The sequence below is a fragment of the Puntigrus tetrazona genome, chromosome 9 (assembly GCF_018831695.1).
Source record: "Puntigrus tetrazona isolate hp1 chromosome 9, ASM1883169v1, whole genome shotgun sequence".
Classification (NCBI taxonomy): Eukaryota; Metazoa; Chordata; class Actinopteri; order Cypriniformes; family Cyprinidae; genus Puntigrus; species Puntigrus tetrazona.
In genome coordinates this window covers 5,044,540-5,070,267 of record NC_056707.1, presented here as the reverse complement: position 1 = coordinate 5,070,267, position 25,728 = coordinate 5,044,540, and the positions used below count along the sequence as shown (strand labels likewise).

General features: G+C 39.3%; 2 protein-coding genes and 1 long non-coding RNA gene across 3 annotated transcripts; all 3 read right to left on the bottom strand.

Moving 5' to 3' along the window:
• Positions 1 to 942: 942 nt before the first annotated feature.
• c1ql2 (complement component 1, q subcomponent-like 2) lies at positions 943 to 3,445 on the bottom strand. Its single transcript, XM_043249359.1, has 2 exons — positions 2,678 to 3,445; positions 943 to 1,766 (listed from the first exon to the last, which is right to left on the bottom strand). Exons 1-2 carry the CDS (start codon positions 3,245 to 3,247, stop codon positions 1,587 to 1,589), a joined length of 750 nt encoding a protein of 249 aa, XP_043105294.1. The 5' UTR covers positions 3,248 to 3,445; the 3' UTR covers positions 943 to 1,586.
• A 7,193-nt stretch (positions 3,446 to 10,638) lies between these two features.
• LOC122351173 (macrophage mannose receptor 1-like) lies at positions 10,639 to 11,705 on the bottom strand. The gene is made up of 2 exons (XM_043248060.1): positions 10,947 to 11,705; positions 10,639 to 10,735 (listed from the first exon to the last, which is right to left on the bottom strand). The coding sequence occupies exons 1-2, from the start codon at positions 11,701 to 11,703 to the stop codon at positions 10,689 to 10,691; spliced, it is 804 nt and encodes a 267-aa protein (XP_043103995.1). The 5' UTR covers positions 11,704 to 11,705; the 3' UTR covers positions 10,639 to 10,688.
• Positions 11,706 to 18,355: 6,650 nt separating this feature from the next.
• Positions 18,356 to 19,818, bottom strand: LOC122351367. The gene is made up of 2 exons (XR_006251744.1): positions 19,023 to 19,818; positions 18,356 to 18,800 (listed from the first exon to the last, which is right to left on the bottom strand). It is a non-coding gene; the product is annotated as an uncharacterized LOC122351367 (long non-coding RNA).
• Positions 19,819 to 25,728: the final 5,910 nt, after the last annotated feature.

Here is a 25,728-nt window from a genome sequence, read left to right as displayed (position 1 = left end):
ATCCGGAATAATTCAGGTGTTCTCCAGGATTCATTTGAATTCATGGGTTGTGTGAACGATCATAAAATTCGGCTCTTTTGTCAAAGCCCGCAAATCTTTCGGGTTTAGAGGGGCTGGCAGGCAAAGATGTGTTTTCCACAAATCGGACTAGGCAAACAAATCAGACCGGATTAGTAGAGTCCTGGAAAGACGAGCAGCAGGGCGTTTAATTGCTGTAAGTGGGTGTTGGGTAAACATGTATGAAAGATTAGTCTGATATGCAAACCTGTGACTATTTATAAACCGGAAGACATGTTTATGTTGCGTATTACTCGTGTTGGATCCGCAGTGAAGTTACGAAGGCTCGTTACGCATAAACCACGCACCGAATGGATTAACAGACACTTTCTTGTTGTTTGAGGATGTTTATTAACCTTCTATCTGTTTGAATCACAACGTAAAAGATCTGAATGCACAGGCACCAATTACCAATCGAAAAGCACGCCGGTTTTTCCGGTTGTTGGAATTTCGGCCATTGGGCTTTATTTGGTTGATTGCACTATAGACATCATTCTCTCTCTCTCTCTCTCTCTCTCTCTCTCTCTCTCTCTCTCTCTCTCTCTCTCTCTGTTGTGATGTTTGGCATGCTCGTTGTATCAGGTGTGTTGTCGCCGGAGGACCTGACTGAGGTCAAATGTCAAGTCCCAGAGTTCATTAAAACACACACAGGCTTGTTATTTATATACAAACTGAAAACACACTGTAACGCCGTAATGTTCAGCCGTAGGCTTAAAAAACAAACATTTGCAGTTGAGCTTAAATTTGCAGTTTAAAGGGATGTTTCAAACAAATATATATATATATATATATATATATATATATATATATATATATATATATATATATATATATATATATATATATCCATATATATATATATATATATATATATAAACATCCGTTTAGCATCGACTCATCCTCGGGTCGTTCCAAATCTTTTGACTTTCTTCTTTCTGTTGTAGATCACAAACACATATTTTGCTGCGGGTGCAAACAACTTTAAACCCCATTTACTATTATTGTGATGGGATGAAATTTCACAAAGTAAGTCGTTTCGGGTCACACAGAAGAAAGTCGTGCATGTTTGGAACAACACGAGTGGGCAAACTTTTTTGGGGGGGTGAACTATTCCAAACTTTTCTCATCCAGATTTAAACCAAATTATCTACACGAAGCCAATCTGTCCAACACCAGAAACTGTTTCACGCTAGGGGCTCATAAATGTAGGAGGATAATTTCATTTGAGCAAAAATCACCTAGAGAACAATTACAGAATAAATAATCGTTTGAGTACTGCGTCCTCGTCCCCATCCTGCGCGCAACGGACGCATTCCGTTTATTTGGGTATAATAGCCAAACACAAGACATCGTTAAACAGAAAGGGACAAATTCAGACAACACATTCTCACACTGGCGCTGAGATCGGATGACCCTTATATCCCCAACGACGCTACAGACAGGAATGACAATGGAGTGCCGAGAGAGTGCGCCGCGCGGAGAGAGGAGATTCATTAACAGTCAGCTCGAGGCGAAGCAGGGGGGGCAGCTCAGTCCGGATACAGAATGAAACCAGAAAATGTACTGTATTTGTTGTTGTTTCCTCCGTGCGCCTTTCCGCCGTCGAGTTTGACGTAGATCTCGTCGCCGGAGTCCAGGTGCAGCACGGCGCTGTTGCTGGCGTAGTCGTAGTTCTGATCCGCGTCCTGCGCGATGGCGCTCGCCCGAACCTGCGCAAACGAACCAAGAATATCTCATAAAACGTCTCTTAAAGTTAAGGGATCGTAACTGGTTTAAAAAAGTTTGTGTTTTAATATTTGCGAATGAGGAGAGACCACACTTTTAACCGCCTGTAGTTTTTGGTTAATATTACCATATTCATTAATATCGCCACTGTGACCTGTACTTATTTCAAGGCATCGCACGTGCATTCACCCCCGTCTGCAGCACCCAGATCGTGCTTTACTGCGCGATGAAATATTTAGCATCATGTACCCTTCTGCAGTCTATCCCCTGGGAATCAGTGACATTCAGAGTTTTCTCCCTTCAACCAAGAAAACCTTTTTCCCTGCTTAGACAACTTTTCAGCTTTTGACAGCCTGTATAAAATAACAGTACGCGTCTGAATCCGGTCGCGTCCGTAGGGCTCTCCGAACGCGTCAGTCGTGGATCTCGCTGGATGCGCCTGAATGCTACACCATGCGCAATTATTTGGGAGTCGGCACGTTTAGATTGTGTCAAAGTAATGAGCTAATTTGGAATTTTGTTTAATACGTGTGGAAATTAATCGACTTCAACGGGCGTCGACTTTTTCTAATTGTTGCTTGGAACGTTCTGGACGACGTCGCGCGCAACCTACTGCGCGTTCGGCACCTTAACGCCAAACCTGGCGTGGAAATCTAGAATAAAACGATGAAATATGCCTACAGGTGATATATAGTTTGCTGTTATTTACCAAAACCCCAAAGCGCGCTGTCTAACTTTAGTGCGGAACGCTGTTGCTATTGCCTACTATTTAAAGTGTTCTTTGAGACTGCACTTTTTTTTTCCTCTCGACCCCCTTTGGGTGACTCAAGCCTCAATTAGCCTCAATTCGCATCATGTGTTTGCCGTTTCGCTCCCGTGAACGTAGTAGAAATACCTGTCCGTTTTTACAGAGGTCTGCCCACATGCTCGTTCCGTCCCCTCCGCGCATCAGCACATGGTAAGTGAAGTAGTAAATCCCCGACACCTGACACGTAAACTTGCCAGTCGTGGGATCGTAGTGGTTTCCCACATTTGTCACAACATCGTCAAACCGGAGCACCTCGTAGCCTTCGTGGGGGTTCTTGAGACCCACATAAAACGCGATCTTGATGTTCCCCAACGCCGGACCGACGTCTCCGGTCTCGGTCCTCGCCGTTCCTGATGCGATGCCCGTAAATCCAGGTTTTCCGGAGTCTCCAGGTGGTCCCCTTGGACCAGGTGGACCCGGTTCTCCAGGTGGACCCCTGGGTCCCGGTTTGCCCGGGCGGCCCGGATCCCCTCTAGTCCCTTGAGCGAAAGACGGTGGGATGGCGCTGAGATCCTGCATCACCTCCAGCGCCGTGGCGCTCGGCTTGGGGTTGTACGGATCACAGATCATCCGACAAGTGCCCATCATTTCGTAGTGCGCTGCAACCGCGGAGGTCTGGATCAGAAGCGGAATTGCGATGACCAGCGCCACGATCATGACGATGCCCACGACCGCGCCAATTACTCGCTTGCTGTGGAGCACCCGGGAAGCTCGCGCTAAAAAATCCGGCTCGTTTTTGGAGGAAATGGTGACACGCGAACTGGAAAGTATGGCAAGGGGGAAAAAAAAACTCTCTTTCCTTTAATGTATACGCATATGCGCCCACTCCCCACCAACACAGAAATGTGCCGTACCTCCTTCTCGTGACCTCTGGCAGAATAGCACTGTCTGTGCCAGAGTTGTCAGAGAAACTATTGGCTTTGGCACGCGCGCCGGAGCGCGAGGCGGAGCGGTGACTGTTGCGCGCAGAGAGAGAAGACGCGCCGACTGACGTAGCGACGCGCTCGCGGTTTGGGTGAACGTTGCTGCTATGATAACATCTCCTCCAAAGCTATAAATAAATACAGACAACGATCCGAGCGTAACAAAACATATGTCCTCTTTCAACAGAATATAAACCGTTTTCTCCGCAGACTTGTTTTTGTGTTAATTGGCGTTCAGAACGAGTTTTGTTTAACACTTTTCAGTTCTGTGCACATTTTTGGGAATGGAGAAAGCGTAGCTATTAGCACATGCCAACATGTTGAGGAAGCTCTGCAGAAGCATTTGCAAAAATATGATTTTTATACACTGGTAACCTTAAATAGCAACACCTAAATTAACTGATTATTAAAGTCAAACGTAGTATTAGAGTAAAAATTATTTTAGGAAGCTAAAAGTATTTTAATGGGTTAAATCAGATTTAAATACCTATTTGAACAATCACATCTGATCAATATATACCGTGCACTATAAATATGTATAAATCAAAATCTACTAACGTCCTTTAGAAAGCAATTAATGTAATACTCGCAACAAAGCTTCCCTGTAACAACCTTATTGATCTAATTTGTTATTTAATCATAGAATACAGGCATGTATGTATAAAAATACTAAAAAGTAGTTAACTAAATATGAAAACAGTTGACTGACAGGCCTGTAATGTCAGAGACCACTTCAGTATATAATATAATATAATTTATTATTATTATTAATGTTTTGCCTGGAAAATGTTATGCATATGTACGCCTCTCTCCTCTTTCCACCGTAATTTAGTTGCAAAAAAATACCAAAATATTATGATCTCTACAGAACATGCGCCAGCGTACGATCTAAGGTGCGCCATGCATCCTAGATGAACTAAATCACTGCAGGACTGATTCTCATTTGGAGATAAAGGGATAATTCCGTCAGCGGCACGGAATGACCTTGAGTGGGTTGATCTGTGTTCCGCAGGTGCATCATCGGGAGAGAGTGAACATGAGGGTGGATTCAGGAGGCAGTGAGCTGCTCTATCCAGCAGACTGCGGTGGGAGCGAGCGTTTTACCTCGGGGCCTTATCTAAAACCCGAGGGCTCTGCCTGGAACTCATGCGAGATGTGGCATGCGCGAGTGAGAGCCTCGCTGTTCTATTTCTGCCACGCCATTCGCTCCCCTGTTTTTCTTTATTTACGGGGAAAAGTTCACGTGTGCGCACGAATCCGTGCGCCGGCTTATTCGCGTCCGCGTCTGTCTGCGCGTGCGTCATCGCGAGTGTGCGTCTTTGCGCTTAAACTTATCTGCTCAGTGGGCTGTTAGATGTGGGTCTGACTGCTGTGACTCAGGCCCGCGTGTGCGACAGAGACCACAACCATGAATAAACCGACACACACGCATTCCCTCTCTCTTTACTCACACACACTCAGCCATGAATATATTAGCCCTTGCGCACATCCACTCATAAATAAACCTGTGCTCTCACACACACACACAGACTGATGGAGACAGAGACATTTCTCTTCTGTTTCCAATCACTCACAGTGTTCAAAGAGCATGCAGGCTAATGTTTTGACCTAAAATATAGAATTTATTTGTGTAAACGTGAATGTTTTGCTGGTGTAGATGGCTCTTTTCCCGAATCCCCGCTGACTCCACCTCTGCCACAAACAGCCCTAATTATGTCAGAAATACTTGTGCTTGTTTGGCCTGTGTTGCCATATGTGTGCTGTTTGCAGATGAGAGTCTGTTTTTATGATGCTGCCTGCTGTATATGATCCCAATTACTGAGAAATGAAGACAGTAATAGACATGGAGAGAGAATGATACGCGGTGTGTGTGTGCGTTTAATCTTTTATTTTACGCTGTGCAGATATATTTTCCGCCTCTGTAGTTATATTGTTTATCCTTTAAAGCAATAGTCCACCCGAAAACTAAAATTAGCAGAAAATTCTATCAACCTCAGGCCATCTGAGATATGAATTTGCTTGTTGGTTATAATGGATGTGGATAAATGTAGCAGTGCTTCGCCTGGTCACCAATAGATCCTCTGCAGTGAATGGGTGCCGTCAGAACGAGTGTCTAAACAGCACAAAACTGATGTAATAGCAAATGAAGAAACCAACTCATCTATATCTTGTATTTCCTAAGGGTAAGCATTTTTTTAAATTGAACTGCTGCAATGAACTGTTACTAAACTGTTAATAAACACTGAAAGTGATTAGGAGTGTGTGTGTGTGTGTGTGTGTGTGTGTGTGTGTGTGTGTGTGTGTGTGTGTGACTTTTGTTTTGCCTCTTTTGGGTGAAAAAATGCATTATATGCTATTTAGTGTTTAAATTAAGTACACAGTTTACCTAATTATAAGATCTAGGTCAGAGATCAGAAATTGTGAAACAATTCTGCAAGCAGACAACAAAACCTACATCATCTGCCCACACACACACACACACACACACACAAACACACATATATGTGTGTGTTTAAATGTCAGTGTGCCGTTAGCCGTGAATGTCTCCTGCTCTGGCCCGCAATATACTGCAGTGAACCCTGCATACATGAACACCCCCTGAGGTCACATACACTTAAAATGCTAGCTTTGCCCTTTATGCTGACACACATAAATGCACAAATACAATCATATTTATACACACACATATACAGTGAAGGGGGTCAAGTCTGGGTCAAGCGGTGAAGTGACTATTACCTGTAAACCTATAATGCGTGATGAGCAAAACACTTTGAAATGGTAATAATGAATTCACCATACTCTTTTGAAAAAGATGTGTGCTTAATTGTACTGAACTGGTCAACAGTACTTGTATGTTGAACCAAGCACCTCTCAGTCGCTATACAGACATGACAATGAATAAATAAACGTGGAGACGTGACTTTTTTGTTGTTGTTGGCTTTCTGTGCAAACAATTACTTGTAAAATCTTACTATTAGCGCATATTATATTTTATCCTCAAATAATTAGTAAGCTAGGCCTATTTGAAAAGGTTCAATAAACCTTTTGGATATCATTTTGTGCATATGAAGTAAGAACAGTTGCCAAAATATCGGTCCAGAATAATTTTTCACTGTGTGTTTTTAGCAAATGCGAGCGGTTATAAGGCATTCTTGTGCACTTTTCCAAGTAAAATAAATGTATGGCCTGATGACAAATGAGTTAACGAGTCCGATATTTATTCATTTTATAATTACAATTATCTGCATTCACCCATAACTGCAAATGTATTGAGGTTTCTACTTGTATGGTTTTTTTGCTGTTGTTGTTTTTTTTATTTTTTCTGTGTGATAGTCTGCAGTGGTTGGAACTTAATTTGGTGTAAAGCGCTACCGAGGGTCATAGGCCAGGTTAAAGTGGAGCTGGGGGGAAGGAACTGCTCCCAAACTGTCGAAGTGACCAAAACTCCTAGCAGCATTTCTATTTTGTGTGTGTTTAAGGGGGATGCTGTTCTTACTGGAGGCAGGCGTCACCCTTGGCAGGACCCCTGAGTCTGTACTGGCACTGAGCTCAGTCTTTTAACAGTGGATATTCAAGAAATGTGAGCATCACTTCATGATATTAGAGAAATACATGTATTTATTCAGTACTGTTATTTCAAAAGCGCTCAGTTTTGCATCGAAGGCTCTTGTCTTGAATAATGCCGGACGCATACAGGTCAGCGAGAGAGGGCACACAGTTTCACGGAGTTCAGATGCTTTGCGCTCTCGTTTGATGAGCTCCCATTGACTCTGAGTCATGTCTGCTGTTTATCCACGGTAATGAAGCGTGAAGGACACGTGTCTGTGCTAGTTATGTCACCATACTGTAAGCATACTCAAAGTTTCATAATGGTCGCAAACATTCCCTGTATTCGTGGCTGGGGATCTCAGTAACCCAGTTTCTACACCGCCATTAATGGGAGCTTGAATGATGTCATACTGTTGTAGAGTTGAAATTTTCAAGACACAAAATGAATCGTCGTAACACTGTTTCAAAGGGTTAGGGTTACAGATCATTTAACTCTGGAAAACTGCTTTCATTTTTGTAACAATTTCAATTCACACTCGAGTTTTTACATTCGGCTGTCTAGATGTGTCCAAGAGAAATGAACGAATTTGCTCTCATTTTCAGCTGATGGTTTTGGTCATACATAAAATGTCCCCTGGCCTACAATGACATGCTCTGCTGGGGTTTCTTTCATTTGTTCTTTCTATTTATTTTTATTTATTTTTTTTTTCCTGTCTGTCTGAACAGCTGTCCTGAGGCAAGGTGGAGCATGTCTCTGCATCAAAACACATGAGCTGACTTTGCCTTTCAGGAGAGAGAGAGAGAGAGAGAGAGAGAGAGTCCCAAAGGAAGGTCAGCTGTGGAGATGTAAATAGTTCTCATGTACATTTGCCTTTCAAACGCAGTATTTGTGTGTGACACAGAAAGAGAAGCAACGTGTGAAATCACTCAAATGAACCCGTGACTGTGCAGAAAAGATGCGTTTGAGCCAAGGTTGACAAAGCAAATAATTAGTAAAAATTAGAAATTCATAATTTACTTAACTTGCCGTTGTCCCAAACCTTACGGCTGGCTTGCCATGGACTGAATACGAATGATCACAAATATAGAAAAAGTATCCCATATGACACATGCTCTGTTTGCCAAGGCTTCTGAAACTGCACATTAAAATATGGGTCATTATGCCCTAAAACTCTTCTCTCTTCAGCCAGATCATCTGATCAATTAAAATTCAAAAAACCCCTTGTCTGAATATCATAGATAACTTATAATTCAGATTTCAATTACTCTGCTTGAAAATATCTGGATATCTTGTCAGTATGCAGTGTAGAGTATACACTCTGAAATAGTATAATGGTGAAGGTAGCGGCCTATTTTACATTCCTTAATAATAATTGTATATTTGCTCATAATTGTGTCTGATAGCACATTACCCGGCTGAATAAAGAGATAATAACCTGCGTTCCCTAGAAGACACTTTGGGGTATGCCTCAAGCATGTAGTTGTCTGAAACACAACGTAAAACATGACAATTTCTTTGGCTACCAACGCATGTCCAGATTTTGCTGAGTTTGGTGTGTTCCTAGGTCAGAATATTTTGTTGATCCTGGAACATTTTAATCCAAAAATTTAGCCTTGACCATATCTCTACACCTAAACCTAACCTTACCCATGAGTGACCCAGATTTACTCATAGATGAATGACATTGATGTACACCAAACACTGATTGTAAGCCTAAACTATAAACTGGTTCTTCACATCTGATTGGTTAATCACAATGTTGCTTCAGCGTCAATGAAACTGTTGACCTAGGAACACGTCGAACTCAGCAAAATCAGGTTCTGTGGCTAACAGCAGCCGGGGATGTCACTACTGGTGTGACTGTAAGTATAAGAGTGTCAGCATTAGTTCTCCTCATAGCTTTTTTGTCTGAAGGAGACGTGACCAGGCAGCCTGAAGTGTGGAAATGAGAGGCAGTGTCTCGTTCCCCTTCTCAGGAGACCATGATTGAATTCAAAACCTGTTTGATTGGGACAGTGTTCCCGTTCAAATGGGAAACAAGTACCCACTGTGCCATGCTTAGGGGTAATATACTGCCACAGAGACACATCATGTCTAAGTACGAAACCCCCCAAACTGCCAGACTGTCAGCGACAAAGTTCCTTAAGGCTACTACACGAGCCTCACACCAAAAGCTAGGAAATTCACACCCTTTTCAACCTTCCTTCCTTGCAGTGCGAGCGATGGAGCCCAACCCAAGGGCAGGACTCAAGAGTCTGTTATGGTATCTCTAAGTGCTAGAAGTTACCTTTAAGAGAACCTCCCACAAGGATATATCATTTCTTCACCTGCCACTAGGGAGAGCAGGACCAACTTTGCTCTGGGGACCCCGAGGAGGTAAAGCTTATCTACCTCAGTAGATAAGTGGACACTTCTTGCCGACTATCAGCAGAATCTGAAGAATCCATCACTCCCTGGAAGTCCTTCACAACAAATGGTCCCAGTTTTCTAAAGTGATTGGGGTCCCTAAGCAGGTGGCCCATTCTTGAGTCAAGCTGCCTCACACTGATAGTGGGTCTCCTTAAAGAGTTAGTTCACCCAATTTAAATCAGACCAATAATTTACTCACCCTCACGGAATACTATGTATATAAGACTTTCTTCTTTCAGTGGGCAGGTGTTTTCCTTCAGCAGTCCAAAAGAGATTCAGTAAGAATAGAAAAAAAAAAGCATCACATGGCTCTAAGGTGTGAATAAAGTCCTCCTGTAGCAAACTGATGCATTTTTGTAAGGCTTTTGGCTGGAGTTCCTTTCATAGCGATCATGCGTTTATCTGTAGCATGAACTGCTGCAGATGCCAGAAAAATTATGTACAGGGAGTATGATGCAAATAATGGCCCCGCCATTTGTAAATCCTATGGGTATAGCTTCCACGTCCAGATATTTTCAGTTGATTTTTCTGCTTGATGTTAAAATTTGGTGTGTCTTATCATGTTATTTTAATGTATTATCTTTCATTATGAACACACCTGTTTGTAGTGCATCCTTTTAATTATGCTATAGTGTCTAACGAACTGGAAGCTTCACCCATAGGCTTACTTCTGCGTTGACGAAAACGAGGGATATAGTGTTGTCACTATAATACTTTATGAGTTCTGACACATTACACTTCAACTGATTATTCTTGATTCTTGATTCTTTATCGGGAATATCAAAGTTCAATGGTCAAAATATTGAAATCTCACTTGTTATATTCTAGTAATTAAAACAAAATACAGGACACAATATTTTTTTCCCTTTTTTGAAAACATTCTTTTGTTAATATTCTGTATTCCATATTGTATTGTTTTTAATAATTTTATGGTATTTGAAGTTTTTAATATAAATATAATTACCAAATATAGTATTGTATATAAGATTATTACAAAAACACATTTCAAAAATAAAACAAATGCCGGAACACGATAAATAAAACTACATTTAACAAATATATTTTTGTACATTTTCTAATTGTATTAAATTTGATCATTTTCAGGAACTGAATATATAAGCAAAATGAAACTTTTTAAACTGTTCAAATTGTATTTAAAATGTGTGTTTTGGAAACAGATCCGCTGGATTTACACACATTATGTGGTGGGGGACATCTACCAAATGCTTTCTTCTTCTTGTTTTTGTGCTTGTTGCTGTTGAACTGCAAAAGATTAAAAGATATGTAGGCAGAATTATAACTTTGCTAAAAGTATTCCTGCTAACAAAATACACAAACATGCAGAAATATGCATGATTATAGTATGCATTCGCAATGAAATATGGTAAAATGTTTAATATCAAAAGAAAAAAAAATGAAATAAACATCCACAGTCCACTGTAATAATTTGTGACAAGGAAAACCGGTGGTGTACCTTTTACAGCCGGTGTAGAACAAAAGAAGCTGAGCTTCTCCTCACAGTTTCTGTTTGTCCAAAGCTTTGTTTTCTTGTCCAGGGCTCCACAGCGAAGGTCTCCTGCAGGACACTGGGGCTGTTCGTTCTGATACCAGGCTGTGTAGTCAAGATCATCTCCATTGACCCAGAACCAGTCTCCTGCTAGAAAACGCAGACCAGTCCACACATATTCGGTTTCAGCCAGTGTGCTTTTCCCTGAAGCAGAATCCATCATGTTAAGTGAACTCAGACTTGCCAGATCATTATATTGTTTTCGGCAGTATTCCAGAGCTTCTTCCCAGGTCTCATTCTGCAGCACAAGAACAAAATCTGATATGTTCATACAGAAAAAGGAGTATTTATCATCGCAGTCTATGTCATGTAGTTTCTTATGGCCTTTGTGTAGAAAAGCACAGTCACCATTTTCAGGTTGTTCATTACTTGTATCCCAGTTAATATACGTCGCATTCACACCTCCCGACCAAGTCCAAACTCCTGATTCTCTGTAGAGTCCAACCCAGGCGTCAGAAGGTTGATGAGCTGCATCTTCCAAAAACTGCTGTTCCTCGTTCTCATCGGTGAAAGTGGAGAGGTCTTGAAAGTAAGTTTTGCAGTACTTGCTCGCAGAATCCCATGTCATCTTGTCTTTCACGAAGAAATGTCGTTTAATGAGACCGGAGGAGAGTCCATAGAGCTCCATGACTAAGAGCAGAGCGAGTGTCGTCTTCATCTTCATCTTTATCCACTAAAGACGTTCTGTGATTTCTCAAAGATCATCTGAAGCTGAGGACAGAATTGTGCTTGATGACATTGACTCTCTCGCAACTAACATAAAAAACTGACGTACAGACAATGACAACTAAATGTGTTGGTGTGACCAATCACAGCACACCTTTACAGACAAACAAATCAGGTGCATTTAACCTGTCAAAATAAACGTCATAGGTAAGAATCTGTGGGCAGGTAAATGTGGTATTAAAGATTTTTGCATGCACTGCCCAACTGGTTTCAAGCAGTGGTCCCAGGATTAATTATGATCTGATACAAAAAAAATATTTGTTTGTCTGCTAACTTTGGCGAACAAAATAAAAAGATTCCACACACTGTCTAGAGCTGTAAAACCACCAGAACATCAATGCAAAAGACATTTTTCTTATTATTTTTCGAATGTGGAACTACAAGTCAGTACCCATTGTGATACTCTCTAAAATGGTGGAAAATGAGGGGAGAAGAATGGTTTAGTCACAACGCCGAAGTTAAACAAATGATGTCTGTTTTATCCGTGTCCTTGCTATGGTTCTTGGTGTGGAAACATTTCAGTTGTATTGCTGTCTATGGAGGGTCAGATGGTTTTCTGATTTCATCAAAAATATCTTAATTGTGTTGTGAAGATGAACGAAGGTCTTACGGGTTTGGAACGAAACGAGGGTGAGTAATTAAGGACTGAATTTTCATTTTGGGGTCAACTAACCCTTTAAGTTAAAATGGAGCAGTGACACTATTGCACTCAAAAGCTGTATAATATTTAAAAGATATTGTGACAATGACTGTAAAAGTCACTTTGCATTCGTAGGCAGAAAATAGAAAGGAATTAACACATAGCTGCATTTTGCATGATTTATGAACCTGTGCAAAAAAGAAGATACTTAAACTTAAAAAAGAATAACTTCATATTGTATATTTTAGAAAATGCTCCTACATATCAATTATTTACCATGCCAGCATTTTGCATGTATTCCTTATTTAGTTTTAGAAGATTAGGTGCATATTTGCTTTTTTAAGTGAACTGTGAATGAATGTAAATGTGTATTTGCAATAATGAGCCTAACATACATACATCACAGCTGACATAAAAACCAAATATTAACCAAAGTTACAAAAATACTCATCAGTACTCCAAACACCAACGCTCTTTCTATGTAGCCCAAAACAGCATTAAAATTGCTGTGGAAATATTCATTCTCTGTCCACACTAAACAATGTAGTATACATGCCAGACCAGTATGTGGCAGTGTATTTTACATGAGTACTGCTCGGGTCGATGTGCAAGTTCAATATCGTATTTTGATCTGTCTGTTTAACAAAAACACAGCATATACGTATTCATAGCTACGTATAAACATGAGATCAGGCTGAAACAGCAGGAAACTCTGCATAAGTGTGCAGTGTGCACATCCCTGTTGAAAAAACTAAACAAAACAGCATATATTGGTTAGGTATGTTGCATATTGGTAAACTGTACGTTTTTGGTGACGCTAAAACGTACAATTTAGACGTATTTCAAAATTTAAATCTTTCAAATCGCTACGTATTTTTAGTTTAAAAACTTAAAATCTTTTATATAATTAAGATATTCGTATCAGTGCATTTGTCAATAAGCGTTTTGGATTTTTGGACCCCAAACCTCCCACCAAACCTAACATTTAGAACAACATTTCACGTAAAATGCATACACATACCATTCTTGAATCCCAATTAGGAGGCCTGAGCATATGAAGCTTTGTGCAGTGCTACTTATATTTATCAAATAGTAAAACCACCCATTCCCGCAGCCAAAACAAGCCGTCTGTGGATGAGTGTATAAAGTGACATTGTTCTGCTCCAATTCACAGGCGATGAGAGGAAGGCAAATTTTAGAATTGCATGACAATCATTTATGACACTTCATTTTACAAAACAACAGCTCGTTTTATGTGTCATTAAATTATTTCTGTGTCATTGCACATTCACAACACTTTCCAGTTTTAAGAAAATTTGAACTGAGCTCAGTCAGATCAATTAAAATGTTGCATGAAGGCTTTTTCATCCGATAGAGCCATCAATCTGATTACTAACGTATTTGGCTGCATGTAAAGGAATCTATTGACTGAAGCAAGCAGCATGACACATACAAACTGAAAGCATTACAGAATATAGCCATCAATCAGGCTTTACTGCTCTCTTAGAAATAAAAGGTTCAAAAGCTGTCACTGGGGCAATAACTTTCCAAAAGGTTTATACTTCTGCACATATTTCTGTTTAAAAATCTGGACATTCACTCCCCCCACCTGCAGTCCCTGCTGGACCTGAGAAGTCTGACTCTCTAACCATTAGGCCACGACTGCCCCTTTAAATGCCAATGAGCTCTGCTGACGTGTTATTTAGGTTGTCTGCTATTGTCTATTAGGCGTCTCCTTTAAAGATAATGAATTAGGTCTTGGTTAAATGTGAGCCAAAATCATCACAATTGAAAGAACTACTTCAGTCTGTGTGCACTGAATTTACTTAATACACAAGTTTCATAATTTAAGTTGAATTACTGAAACAAATGAACTTTTCCACGACGTTCTAATTTATTGTTTGGTGCCGGGTTGCAGTGGTTTCTGAATGCGGTTAACAGCCATTCCTACGTCAGTTCTTTATCAGCCGGCGGGGCGGTGCATAGCATCTTGCTCAGTTCTCTTCCTGTTTCTCTGATTAGATATTGGATATCATTTACCTTTGTCTTGTCATCTTGTCAAGCTTTGGGTATGCACATTGCATTCCAGACAAAATTGTATTCTCTGTAGCAGCTTAACTCAGTCTTTCAAGCCCGACCTCATGGCAATTAGTACATATTTTATGGCAGATTCATACAAATTTGTAGTTGCCCAGTTGCCCTAAACCTGCCAATTTTAGACAAATTGTACAAAGTTGTGAGATTTTTCATACGAATTTGTATGAATTAGCATTAATTAGCCACCTCATCAAAAACATACGTATTGGTTGTGAAACCGTGTTGGTCTTTCACTTTTTTCAGTAATTTACCGTTGCCACCAAGTTCACTCAACTATCACTCTCAAAAAAAGGAAACTCAGGCAAAGTAAATATCTCTTTTTTAATCACTAATTTTTAATCACTAATTGATAGATGTCTGAAACATATATATGGCATGTGGGCAACAAAGGGCTGAAAAAGCAAGAAACATTGATAAGATTCAGCTGGGAAAACATCTAGCAACTAATTAAGCTAATTGACATCAGGGTCTATATTCACAAAACATTTTAATGCTAAACGTAACTCCTGTAACTTGCTGATTTAGGAAAAAAAAAAATTAATAGTGGGCATGTCAGTCCTAAATCTGGGACTCCTAGATTTTTGCTCTAATATTTCACGAAGTGTTTAGCTTCTATATCTGTGAAACATTAGGAGTAGTGAAGAGTGACTTCGCTAAGTCACTAAGACGAACTCGCAACTATTCTAAAACGACTGTAGCTGGCAGTCTGCCTTGGAAAATAAACATGTTACAAACATTTGACCTCATTAATGTACACACAGCATCCCATATTAACAGAATTGTCGTATTTTTTGCAGATTTATTAAAAAAAGAATAATAAACCTAAATAATCACATGGTCCTAACAACGTTGGTGGACAGACATTTTCAGGTCTCTCCAGAGATGATCCATTGGGTTTAAGTCAGGGCTCTGGCTGGGCCATTCAAAAACAGTCACGGAGTTGTTGTGAAGCCCTCCTTCGTTATTTTAGCTGCGTGCTTAGGGTCATTATCTTGTTCGAAGGTGAACCTTTGGCCCAGTCTTAGGTCCGGAGCCCTCTGGAGAAAGTTTTTGTCCAGGACATCCTGTACTTGGTCGCATTCATCTTTCCCTCGATTGCAACCAGTCGTCCGGTTCCTGCAGCTGAAAAACACCCCCACAGCATGATGCTGCCACCACCATGCTTCACTGTTGGGATTGTATTGGACAGGTGATGAGCAGTGCCTGTATTTCTCACCATCTCGGAGTCCTTCAGGTGTTTATTTAGCAAACTCCATGTGGGCTGGCCGGCAAGCTCAGGAAGGGTACTGGTCATCCCAGACGTCTTCCATTTAAGGATTATGGAGGCCACTGTGCTCTTAGGAACCTTAAGATTCCTTTGATCTCATGATTCTCATTTGATCTGACAAGCACTGTGAGCTGTAAGGTCTTATATAGACAGGTGTGTGGCTTATTATTATTATTATTATTATTATTGTATGCAATATAACAAAGAGTGAAAAATTTAAGGGGGTCTGAATACTTTCCATTACCCATTGTATATATACATATATATATACATACATATATATATACATATAGGGGGGAGCCCTTACCACTGGATGATCTGTGATCACTCCCTCTGCTGCTACTTCCTGTTTGTGGCACTATAAATGCTGTAGCAGGCCCCTCACCTGCAGGTTGCATTGTTCGATTGTACTATTGTTGTTTCCCGAGTTTCCTTGTGTTTCCCGAGTCTTAGATTCCTTGGTTTTGACCCTGCCTGATCTTTATTGAATGTAGCAATAAACCATTTTATTTTAAACCTTTATATGAATATGGCAACTTAACATTGCAATATAAACCTCTAAAAGATCCTCCTTTCCTCTCAGCCAACCACGGTGTGCATAGTTAATAAGCATGCTGACATCATCCATAGCAACAAAGTCAACCTCGCCCTCACTCTTAGCTTAAGACGTCTGTCTTCATTAGTAAAAGTATGTCTTAGCGAACTTGAGGATAGGAAAAATCTTTTACTGCTATTCAGGACATAACTCTTAGTGGTAAGATAATTTTTTTGTGAATACTGGTCCAGGTCTATAATATGATTAGCTATAAAAGGGATGTCATATAGAGAGGCTCTCCAATCTGTGAAAGAGTGCGAAAAAAAAGATTGTGAATACGTCAAAAACAACGTTCCTTCAACGTCAAATTGCAAAGGCTTTGCAAATCTCATCATCTACAGTGCAGAGCATCATCAAAAGATAGAGAAATTGAAGACATCTCTGTGTGTAAGGGACAAAAGCAAAGACCTGGATTCGAGGTCACTCATCAACATGTTTCTGTCATTGATATTACTAAATGGGTTCAGGAATACTTCCAGAAACCACTGTCGATAAATATAATCCACAGTGCCATGTGCAGATGCCAGCTAAATCTCTAGCATGTCAAATGTGCTCTAATGTTAGATGAACCAAAATTTGATTTGTGTAAAACCCTTTTTTCTGAATTTTTAAAGTACTGGTTGTATTAACAATTGTGAGAACATTTGTGCACCTTGTTTTGTGAAAAGTATTTGCATTATTTGTAATTTGCATGAAATGAATGGAAACATGCACTCTGTTCAACTCACTGTGACCTGAGTTTGGAGAAATGTGTCAAATCGATTGACAAAAACTGTAGATATCGTTTAAACTGAATCTTTCTCCTTTCCCCTTTCTTTTTCCTTTCTCCCAATTAAACGCATTGCCACCTGCTCTCGTCGTGTCACCAAGTGGAACATAAATAAGTCTTTACCACACTTCTTTCCAGAGATCTTGGCATTAGTGTATATTGTAAAGAAAGGACTATTTTCTATAAATGGAAATTAGGTTAACAGCTTGATGTTAGTATTACAGTAAGTTGCGCAGTGATATCACACAACTGATGTAATGACATTATACATGACATAGCATGATATAGTCCAAATTTCATTCACTGTACCCAAAATGCATTTTTAACAGTCACAATTAAAAATTCAAATGTAGTACCTACTTAAACAGCACTCAATTTTAGACACACCACTGTCAGATGAGAGAGAAATCCAAAATATGGGTTAGTCCAGGGCCGTGTTTGAAAACCACTGGATTAAGCTGTTAACTGACCACATTCATAAACCCTATATTTCTACATGTTCACTCATGTAATTGTTCCCAGAGTTGGCATTCTAACCTGGTGCAGTTCTGTCCCCTGCTGGAGGTTCAAATGTAATGTGGTTACACTTATACACATATTTATCTTCCCCGGACTCTTGAGATAAAATGGTTTTCAGTTTTGTTGTGTGCGCTGTGCGGCGTTAACTTTGATTTCATTTAACATTAGGGTACAGCGGAGCAAGAGCCAACCCAAAACCTTAAGGACTATTTTTTCCTGTTAAATAAAAGTTAAATGTGTTCAGAAAAGTTGTCATACGTTTTAGTGATTTCTTTATACATTTCCTTAAATAACATGGGTTGTGCATTGTGCTAAACAGTGACCAATTACACGATATTAACGAAATGAATTAAGCTGAGATTTGTTCAGATGTACCAGGTTTTTGTGGGCTAAAAATAAACAGGGCTCAAACATGTTACAAACACATTTTAAACAACACATTTAAACACATTTAGCGTCCAGTAGCTCTGGGTTCTTAAACCAACAATATAGAATTTAGACATTAGGCTATATAGTTTTCTAATGTCCATTTGATACACAGTGAAGGAATATAACATTTGTGAGATTCTTCTTCGAAACATTCATGCTTTGGGGATCCAGTACAACTAGGATTTAGCATCAGAATGCTCTTTAAATATCCAAAGGTCTTGTAAAGAACATTTTCACAACAGACACTACTTAAAAATGACACCAGAAAAGGCCATTGGCATATTACATTTATACATTATACGTTATAAATTGCAACACAAAATAGTACAGTGGACAGAAACACTCTCAAAAACATCACTGTGTGAGGTAAAAAGATGCATAATTACATTTTATTCAAAAGTAGCAATAAAAATTATTCGAAAATTGTACTTTGTTTTAATAATAATAATCAATGCATCTGGGGGTTGCATTTAAATGACCTATTTAACATAATTTGACATAAAGTATCCAGCTCCTATAAACTCAACTACCACTAACAGGGGGGAAAAAAACTTATAGTACCTTTATCCTAACATTGGCACAGTTTTCTTCTTTGTATTAGGTTGTATGCAGTCAGACAATCTGCTTTATGCAGTAAACCCAGACCAATGCTTCTTTCCAGTGAGTGCAGAGTAGAAGGAAATGCTTTCGTGAACCAGTCCACTCTGCTGGTCACCCAGCTTGCATGGCAAATGTAAAAGAGAAACAATAAAAGAATGAGAAAAAGGTTTACACACAAGATTAGAAATATAGCTGTGCTATTGTTGAAGGTTGTAATAACATATAAAAGTCAAAAATATTCAAAAACATAAAAAGATGTCGGTGGCTCAAATGTTATAATGATAAAATATGTATTGATAATTATGATCTGGGATCTTGAAAATGCCGTTTAAGTGACATACCTATTACTGACAAAAAAAGCTGAGCTTCTCCTGACAGTTTCTGTTTGTCCAAATCATTGTTTGCTTTCCCAGGGCTCCACAGCGAAGGTCTCTGGCGGGACACTGGGGCTGTTCGTTCTGATACCAAGTTGTGTAGTCAACATCATCTCCATTGACCCAGAACCAGTCCCCTACTAGATATCGCAGACCAATCCACACATTTTCGGTTTCAGCCTGTGAGATTTCCATTAAAGCTGAGTTCATCCTTTCCATTGTGCTCAGACTTGCCAGTTCATTATAATGTGTCCTGCAGTATTCCAGAGCTCCGTCCCAGGTCTCTGTCTGAGGCACCACAGCAAAGTTTGTCATGCAGAAGAAGCATTGTGTAATATAACATTTTTCATCGTGCAATTTATTACGGCCTGCATATAGAAAGACACAGTTTTCACTGTCAATGTTAGTTGGTTGATTATTTTGAGTATCCCAGCTAATCTGGTTGGCTGCTATATCTCCTGACCACATCCAGGCTGTTGTTCCAGGCTTTTTGTAGAGTCCAACCCAAGCATTATAAAGCTGATTAGCTGCAGTGGCTAAAAACTGCTGTTCCTCACTCGCATTGATGAAGGTGGAGAGGGCATGATAATAAGTTTTGCAGTGCTGTTGTGCACCACACCATCTCTTCTGCTGATTCAGAAAGAAATGCTGTTTGATACCGGAGGAGAGTCCATAGAGCTCCATGATTAGGAGCAGAGCGAGTGTCCTCTTCATCTTCATCCACTGAAGAGTTTCTGTGATTTCTCAGAGACCAGGTGAAGTTGAGAATAGAAATGCATATAATGACACTGACTCTCTCTCTTACTTAAACTGACATACAGCCAATGACAAATGAGTGTGTCGGTGTGACCAATCACAGCATGCTTTTACAGACAGACCAAACAAAACAGGTGCATTTAACCAATCATAGAAGACTCATAATGTTTCTAAGAAAAAACTGTGGGCAGAGAAATATGGCATTAAGTATTCCAAGGTTTGGTTAATGTAGGGGTCTGTATTTACTTTGCAATTCCCATTAAGATATTTTCTAATGATAAACCTTGGGTATCCAAGGAATTAAAAACTTAAACCTAAAAACAAGAAGAAAAATGCATTTAGAAATCAGGATGAGATGGTTCTGGGAGATACACAGAGGCAGATTAAAAGACAAATAAAACAAACAAAATCTCATTTAAACAAAAAATAGGGGCATCTCTGGCACAAGGTAATCCTAGATATACTTGGCATGGGATTAAATATATGACTAATATACCCCATAAGGGAAGATGTAAATCATCAACCAACCAAAACTCCGCTGGACGCCAAGCTCGGTCCACTCTCTGCCGTCAAGAGACAAAAAAACCCTGGGCTCGGGAGTAACACTCGTGAAACTCAATAAAGGTGGGATGCATGGTTTGATTACATAAGTAAAAAGCTTAAACAGAGAATGCTTTTCAAGAAATTACTGGGTTTTTAATGTCCATAGTAAAATGCTTTTAATATTTTATGGAGCTTTTATCAAAACATTTTGTTGAGCGTATTTATAAAGGAAGAGTGCTGAATAAAACCAGACTCATTGTGACTCGTTACCTTCCGCTTGGTGATTAAGATTAAACTTGTCTTCCTTTTGATAGTAATTGATGATTGATTAAGATCGGTGTTTTATGGTCGCTAATTGTGTATATTTGATTTGTCAGTATATGCTGCAAGTACCCTTTCCCTACGGGAAAATAAAGATATTTAGGATTCTGATACACCTCAAAACCTAATACGACTTTCTCAAGTACTCTTTTACAGACCAAGTTGATGTTTTTTCCAAGAACAAAAATGCAAATCAATACCAGTAAAGCAAATCTTGAATACCATCCAAATAAGCTGGCGAACATTTGCCTGTGGGATCAGTGGTATAGAAAGGACACATTCTCCATGAAAATCTGCTGAGACTGGAAACACTAAAATGAAGTCCCACCTAATCTCACATACAGAAAGTAACTTGTTTGACTGGTCAACGGCTCAGTAATCATAAGACCACGTGTGTCCAGCATATGTCTGTATGTTGATCTTGCTAAGACGAGAATCCTTATAGCTATTGCTCATTTGAGTTAGAATCAAGGGCTCAGGCCATGCTATCCCTAAAGTACAGAGACATGAGAACATTGTTTTTGACACGGGCCAGTTCTCCCACTTCTCTTTCAGCAGATGTCATATTAACTTCCATTTCTCACTGCCTCAGCAGTTAATCCATACAGAACTCTCTCAGCACCCTCACTAATGTTTATATTCTCTATTCTACACAATGAAACCATTAAAGTTTTCTCTTTCTCTATTCTTATCACCAAAACTACTACTGCCCGGCTAGCTGTCCCACGAAAGCAATTCAGAGCTTTCTGTTTTTTTGAAGTCTTTCCTTTGTCCCATTCATTGTTTGTCCCAGTTATGCTGTGAGTTCCTTCTGTAAAATTAATGGAGTTAATCGTATTTGATGGAGCGGTATCTTAACAGCCTTTCTGACCACATAGTTCCAGATTTCTCTTTTGAGTCTTACTTTTTTTTTTGTATTTCATCATTACCAAACTTTTTTTCTTACATTTTCAGAGCTCAGACCTCTGTCCAATAGGCTTATGAATCAGTCATTAAAAACCCAATTTCTGACCACTAATCAGAATATTGTAACTCTTTGAGCAAAGGAGTGAAAAGTTACATCAGCTGATTCTCATGCAAACGCATTTATTCATATACTCGCTTTGTTTTCAAGGAAAAGGTCTGGATTTGGTTTGGAAGTGAACTGTGAGTCAATGTAAATGTTGTTTATTTGGACCGGCGCACTTTCATACATACATCTCCCCTGACATAACAAAAGCAAATAAGTTACAGACTGCATAAGATCGAGTGCCAAAGAAAAGTCGTCTTAAAGACATCAGATGCATTCAAGCCTATTGTGTGAAGCAACTTTCTCGGCTTTTACCCAGAACTAAATAAAGAAGAACACACAACTGTTTTTGATATCTCCAAATGACTGTATTGGTTGAGGTAAGTTCTTACTCAGATGCGGTAGCTTTGAAAGTATGTTATTTCAAAACTAGTAAGATATAAATTGACATAGAAGACAAATATGGTAACCGTAGCATCTCTTTTGGAAACACTGGAACATTTCGCAACATGTGACAAGTATTTGTGTTTACATATATGCATAATGTAGGGTTTAGGTCTAAGAGGACACTTATATAGTAACGCATAAAAACCAAACCAAGAGACGCTACTTAGCCAAAACAAATGTTTGATAACCCAGTATATTATCTTAAATTGGATTAAATTTAATTAAATTGATAAGCACAAGTGTGCTGTGGATGTTTGGCTCATTAAAAATTCATCTTGCTGCCGCTTTTTAGATGAAAGGTTTGATAGAACAGGCTAGAAGACCTGCCACGATATAGTCCAGGGCCCGTAATTATGAAAAATCTTAGTGCTAAGAGTTAAATATACAGTGTGTGGAAGATCTCACCTTTCGACAGGCCGGGTTTGGAGCAGCGCTGCAGCAGGGACAGGTCATAGTCACCAGGGAAGTGTCCACACCAGCTTCTCACAGGGAGAGGGACGTTCCAGGACCAGGATGGAGTGGTCAGGGTGGTCCCTCCACTCCAAGAGCCTCATTATCTCTGGCACTGTGTGACCTTTGTCGGCCAGGATGGTGATGAAATTATGAATAGTAATGACTGGATACTTATAGTTTTAACATGTCAAGGAATAAAGATCATGAGCCTGACATGAATTTTGGTATAACATGTGCTGAAACATTTTGATAATGGTTTATATGACGGAAGCAGAGCTGTATTATAATAAATATTCTCATAACGTGCTTGTGTCGTGTATCATCACTACTTCATCCTGCTGCTCTTCCTCTCTCTGACCTGAGCCGCCGGCTTTTTTTGGCAGCTCTGAAGAACGAGAGCATCCTCCGCCTCCACTTCTTGCTCTTTCCTCTCTCTGCCTCCTTCCTCTTCTTCTCCTCCTCCTCCTCCTCCTCCCGTCTAAATTCAGTAAATATATTTGGTATAAAAGACTATTGAATGCAAATGGATTCTTTTGATTTAGGTAACTAAACTAACTAGGTAACACATCTAATGCAGTGGGGTTTTTTTTTTAAGTGGTTTAAATGTCCAAATGTGTTTTGGGCTACTGCATGACAACCCAAAAGTCTTCATTTATTCACCTGTCAGTATTTGTCATGTTAGTTTCTCCGGACTTATCAACGTGTAATACGTTCATATTTATTTGCAGTCTGTTGGAATCTGAAGGCATAAATTAAATTCTGTGTTTAAATTGCAACAAATGTATAAATAAAAGTACACAAAATGTGCTTTTTATTCTGATCAAACGAATTCAGTCTTGAGGAAAGGAAATCTTTCCACACTTTTGAATGCCTTGCCATACACAGCTGACTAACAATAATTAAAAAAAAAAAACAAAAAAAACAGCCAAACATCAAAGAACCCTCTTAAAAATTCAGCAGCGCTATTCAATTCAAAATGATTTGTTCAGACAACTGTGTTTGACTAGGACAAAACCTTAGCTTCAGTCTAGAATACTCTTTAATGTGGTTTCAAGTAGCCTTATTATTTGTCAATGCAAAAACAATGCAAATCAATGCAATAAGTAAAAAACAACTCTAGATGGCAGTAACTGACTGTTTTCTTCACAATCTCTTATACTGTACAAAGCTCTGCAGCGATGTGTGTCTGTAGGCCAAAGTTAGCATCAGCCCTCAGTAAAAACCCAACTGGATTTTAGTTTTGGATTATTGCAGAAAAAATAAGACCCGTGTCCAACAGAGGTTTATGATTCTTACACATTTGGTTAAATGTGATATCATTAACAAATGAATCAAACTTTTGAAAAGTTTGAAGCCTACGTCCCTTTGCCGTAATAAATGCTAATTTTCTGTATTTAGACCTACAAAAATCAGTCATCCCTGCAGCACCCTAAGGTCTTATATCTTGGGACAGACAGAGAGGTAGTCTAGTTTAACTGAGACTGTGTGAGAGGCAGTAAACGGCAATGATTTTACAGAAAGAAGCAGCAGGTGTCATAACACAGTTAAACAACATTTCAAAGAGCATTTTAGTATTATCTTTTTTTGTTGTTGTAACAGCAGATAAAGGCACACGTGGCACACAACACAGAACGTCTCTAAAACTTTCTGTGTTGTCACATTTTCACTACCAGGTCTCTTTCAGCGAGACTTATTTCTCAATAAGTATATTAGAGCAGTTTCCAAAAGAAATAAACACTGGAGGCACTAAAACCCAGACACCTTTATTTTAACAATTAATTTCAGAATAAAGTAAAAAAATATATATATATATATATATATAACGTGTGTCGCGCTCTTTAGTGTTCCACCTGGAAACAGACATGCCTTGACGCCAAATCCCTCACAAAAAAAAGTTTACAGCTGTGTGACAATGAGCGCTTATCAACATCAACTAGTGCTGGATTTTCAAAAGCATGTGAAATATAGCGTTTGACCACCTTTTTCCATTTTTTTCCCCCTAAACATCACAATATTCCACGGAAAACCGCTATGAATAATGGAATATTGTATATATGTGTTGTTTTTCATATACATATATTTTAGTTATATAACATGTAGTTTTAATTAAATAAAATATAAGTATTCAAATATAAGTATTAAAATAATAATAATAAAAAAACACCTACCCTTCTTACCATTTTTAATATTAAAAATGCATTACAGTAATATTACTATTATTATATTTTTATACTCTTATGATGTATACAGCTTAACTATTCTGCTGAACGTGTAGATTATGTTCTGGTCTATATTATATTAATTCCTTCTATTAGTTATCCTGATGTGTGCAGACTGCTTATGGGTGAAGAGTGGAGATGAATTACTGTCTTGTCTGTAAAGGACTCTTTAATCAGGAGAAGATGAGAAGCTAAGTTTAGCATCGAGTGCCAATTTGCACCAAAACAGTGTTGTATGTTTGTTGTAAACTAAATTAACGCAAAGTTTGAACTGCTCTTAAGACAAGGGCCTCGTAATTTTAGAAAACGTTACCTTTTTGCTTTTTCATGAAGTGGTTTGTTTCATTGTACTTTCTACTGACAAATAAAAGTAAGCTTCTCCTCACAGTTTCTTTGTGTCCAAAGCTTTGTTTTCTTGTCCAGGGCTCCACAGCGAAGGTCTCCTGCAGGACACTGGGGCTGTTTGTTCTGATACCAGGCTGTGTAGTAAAGATCATCTCCACTGACCCAGAACCAGCTTCCTGCTAGAAAACGCCGACCAATCCACACATATTCGGTTTCAGCCTTTGTGATTTCCATTGAAGCTGAGTTCATCCTTTCCATTGTGCTCAGAGTTGCCAGATCACTATAATAAGTCCTGCAGTATTCCAGAGCTCCTTCCCAGGTCTCTTTCTGAGGCACCAGAAGAAAATCTGATGTGTTCATACAGTAGAAGGCATATTTATCATAACATGTTGTGTCATGCAGTTTCTTATAGACGCTGTTTATAAAAGCACAGTCACCAGTATTATCTGGCTGACCTAAATCTGGCTGACCAGCTAATTTTAGTTGCGTTTACACCTCCAGACCACTTCCAGACTCCTGATTCTCTGTGGAGGCCAACCCAGGCGTCAGAATGGTCAAATCGTGCAAGTCTCAAAAATCG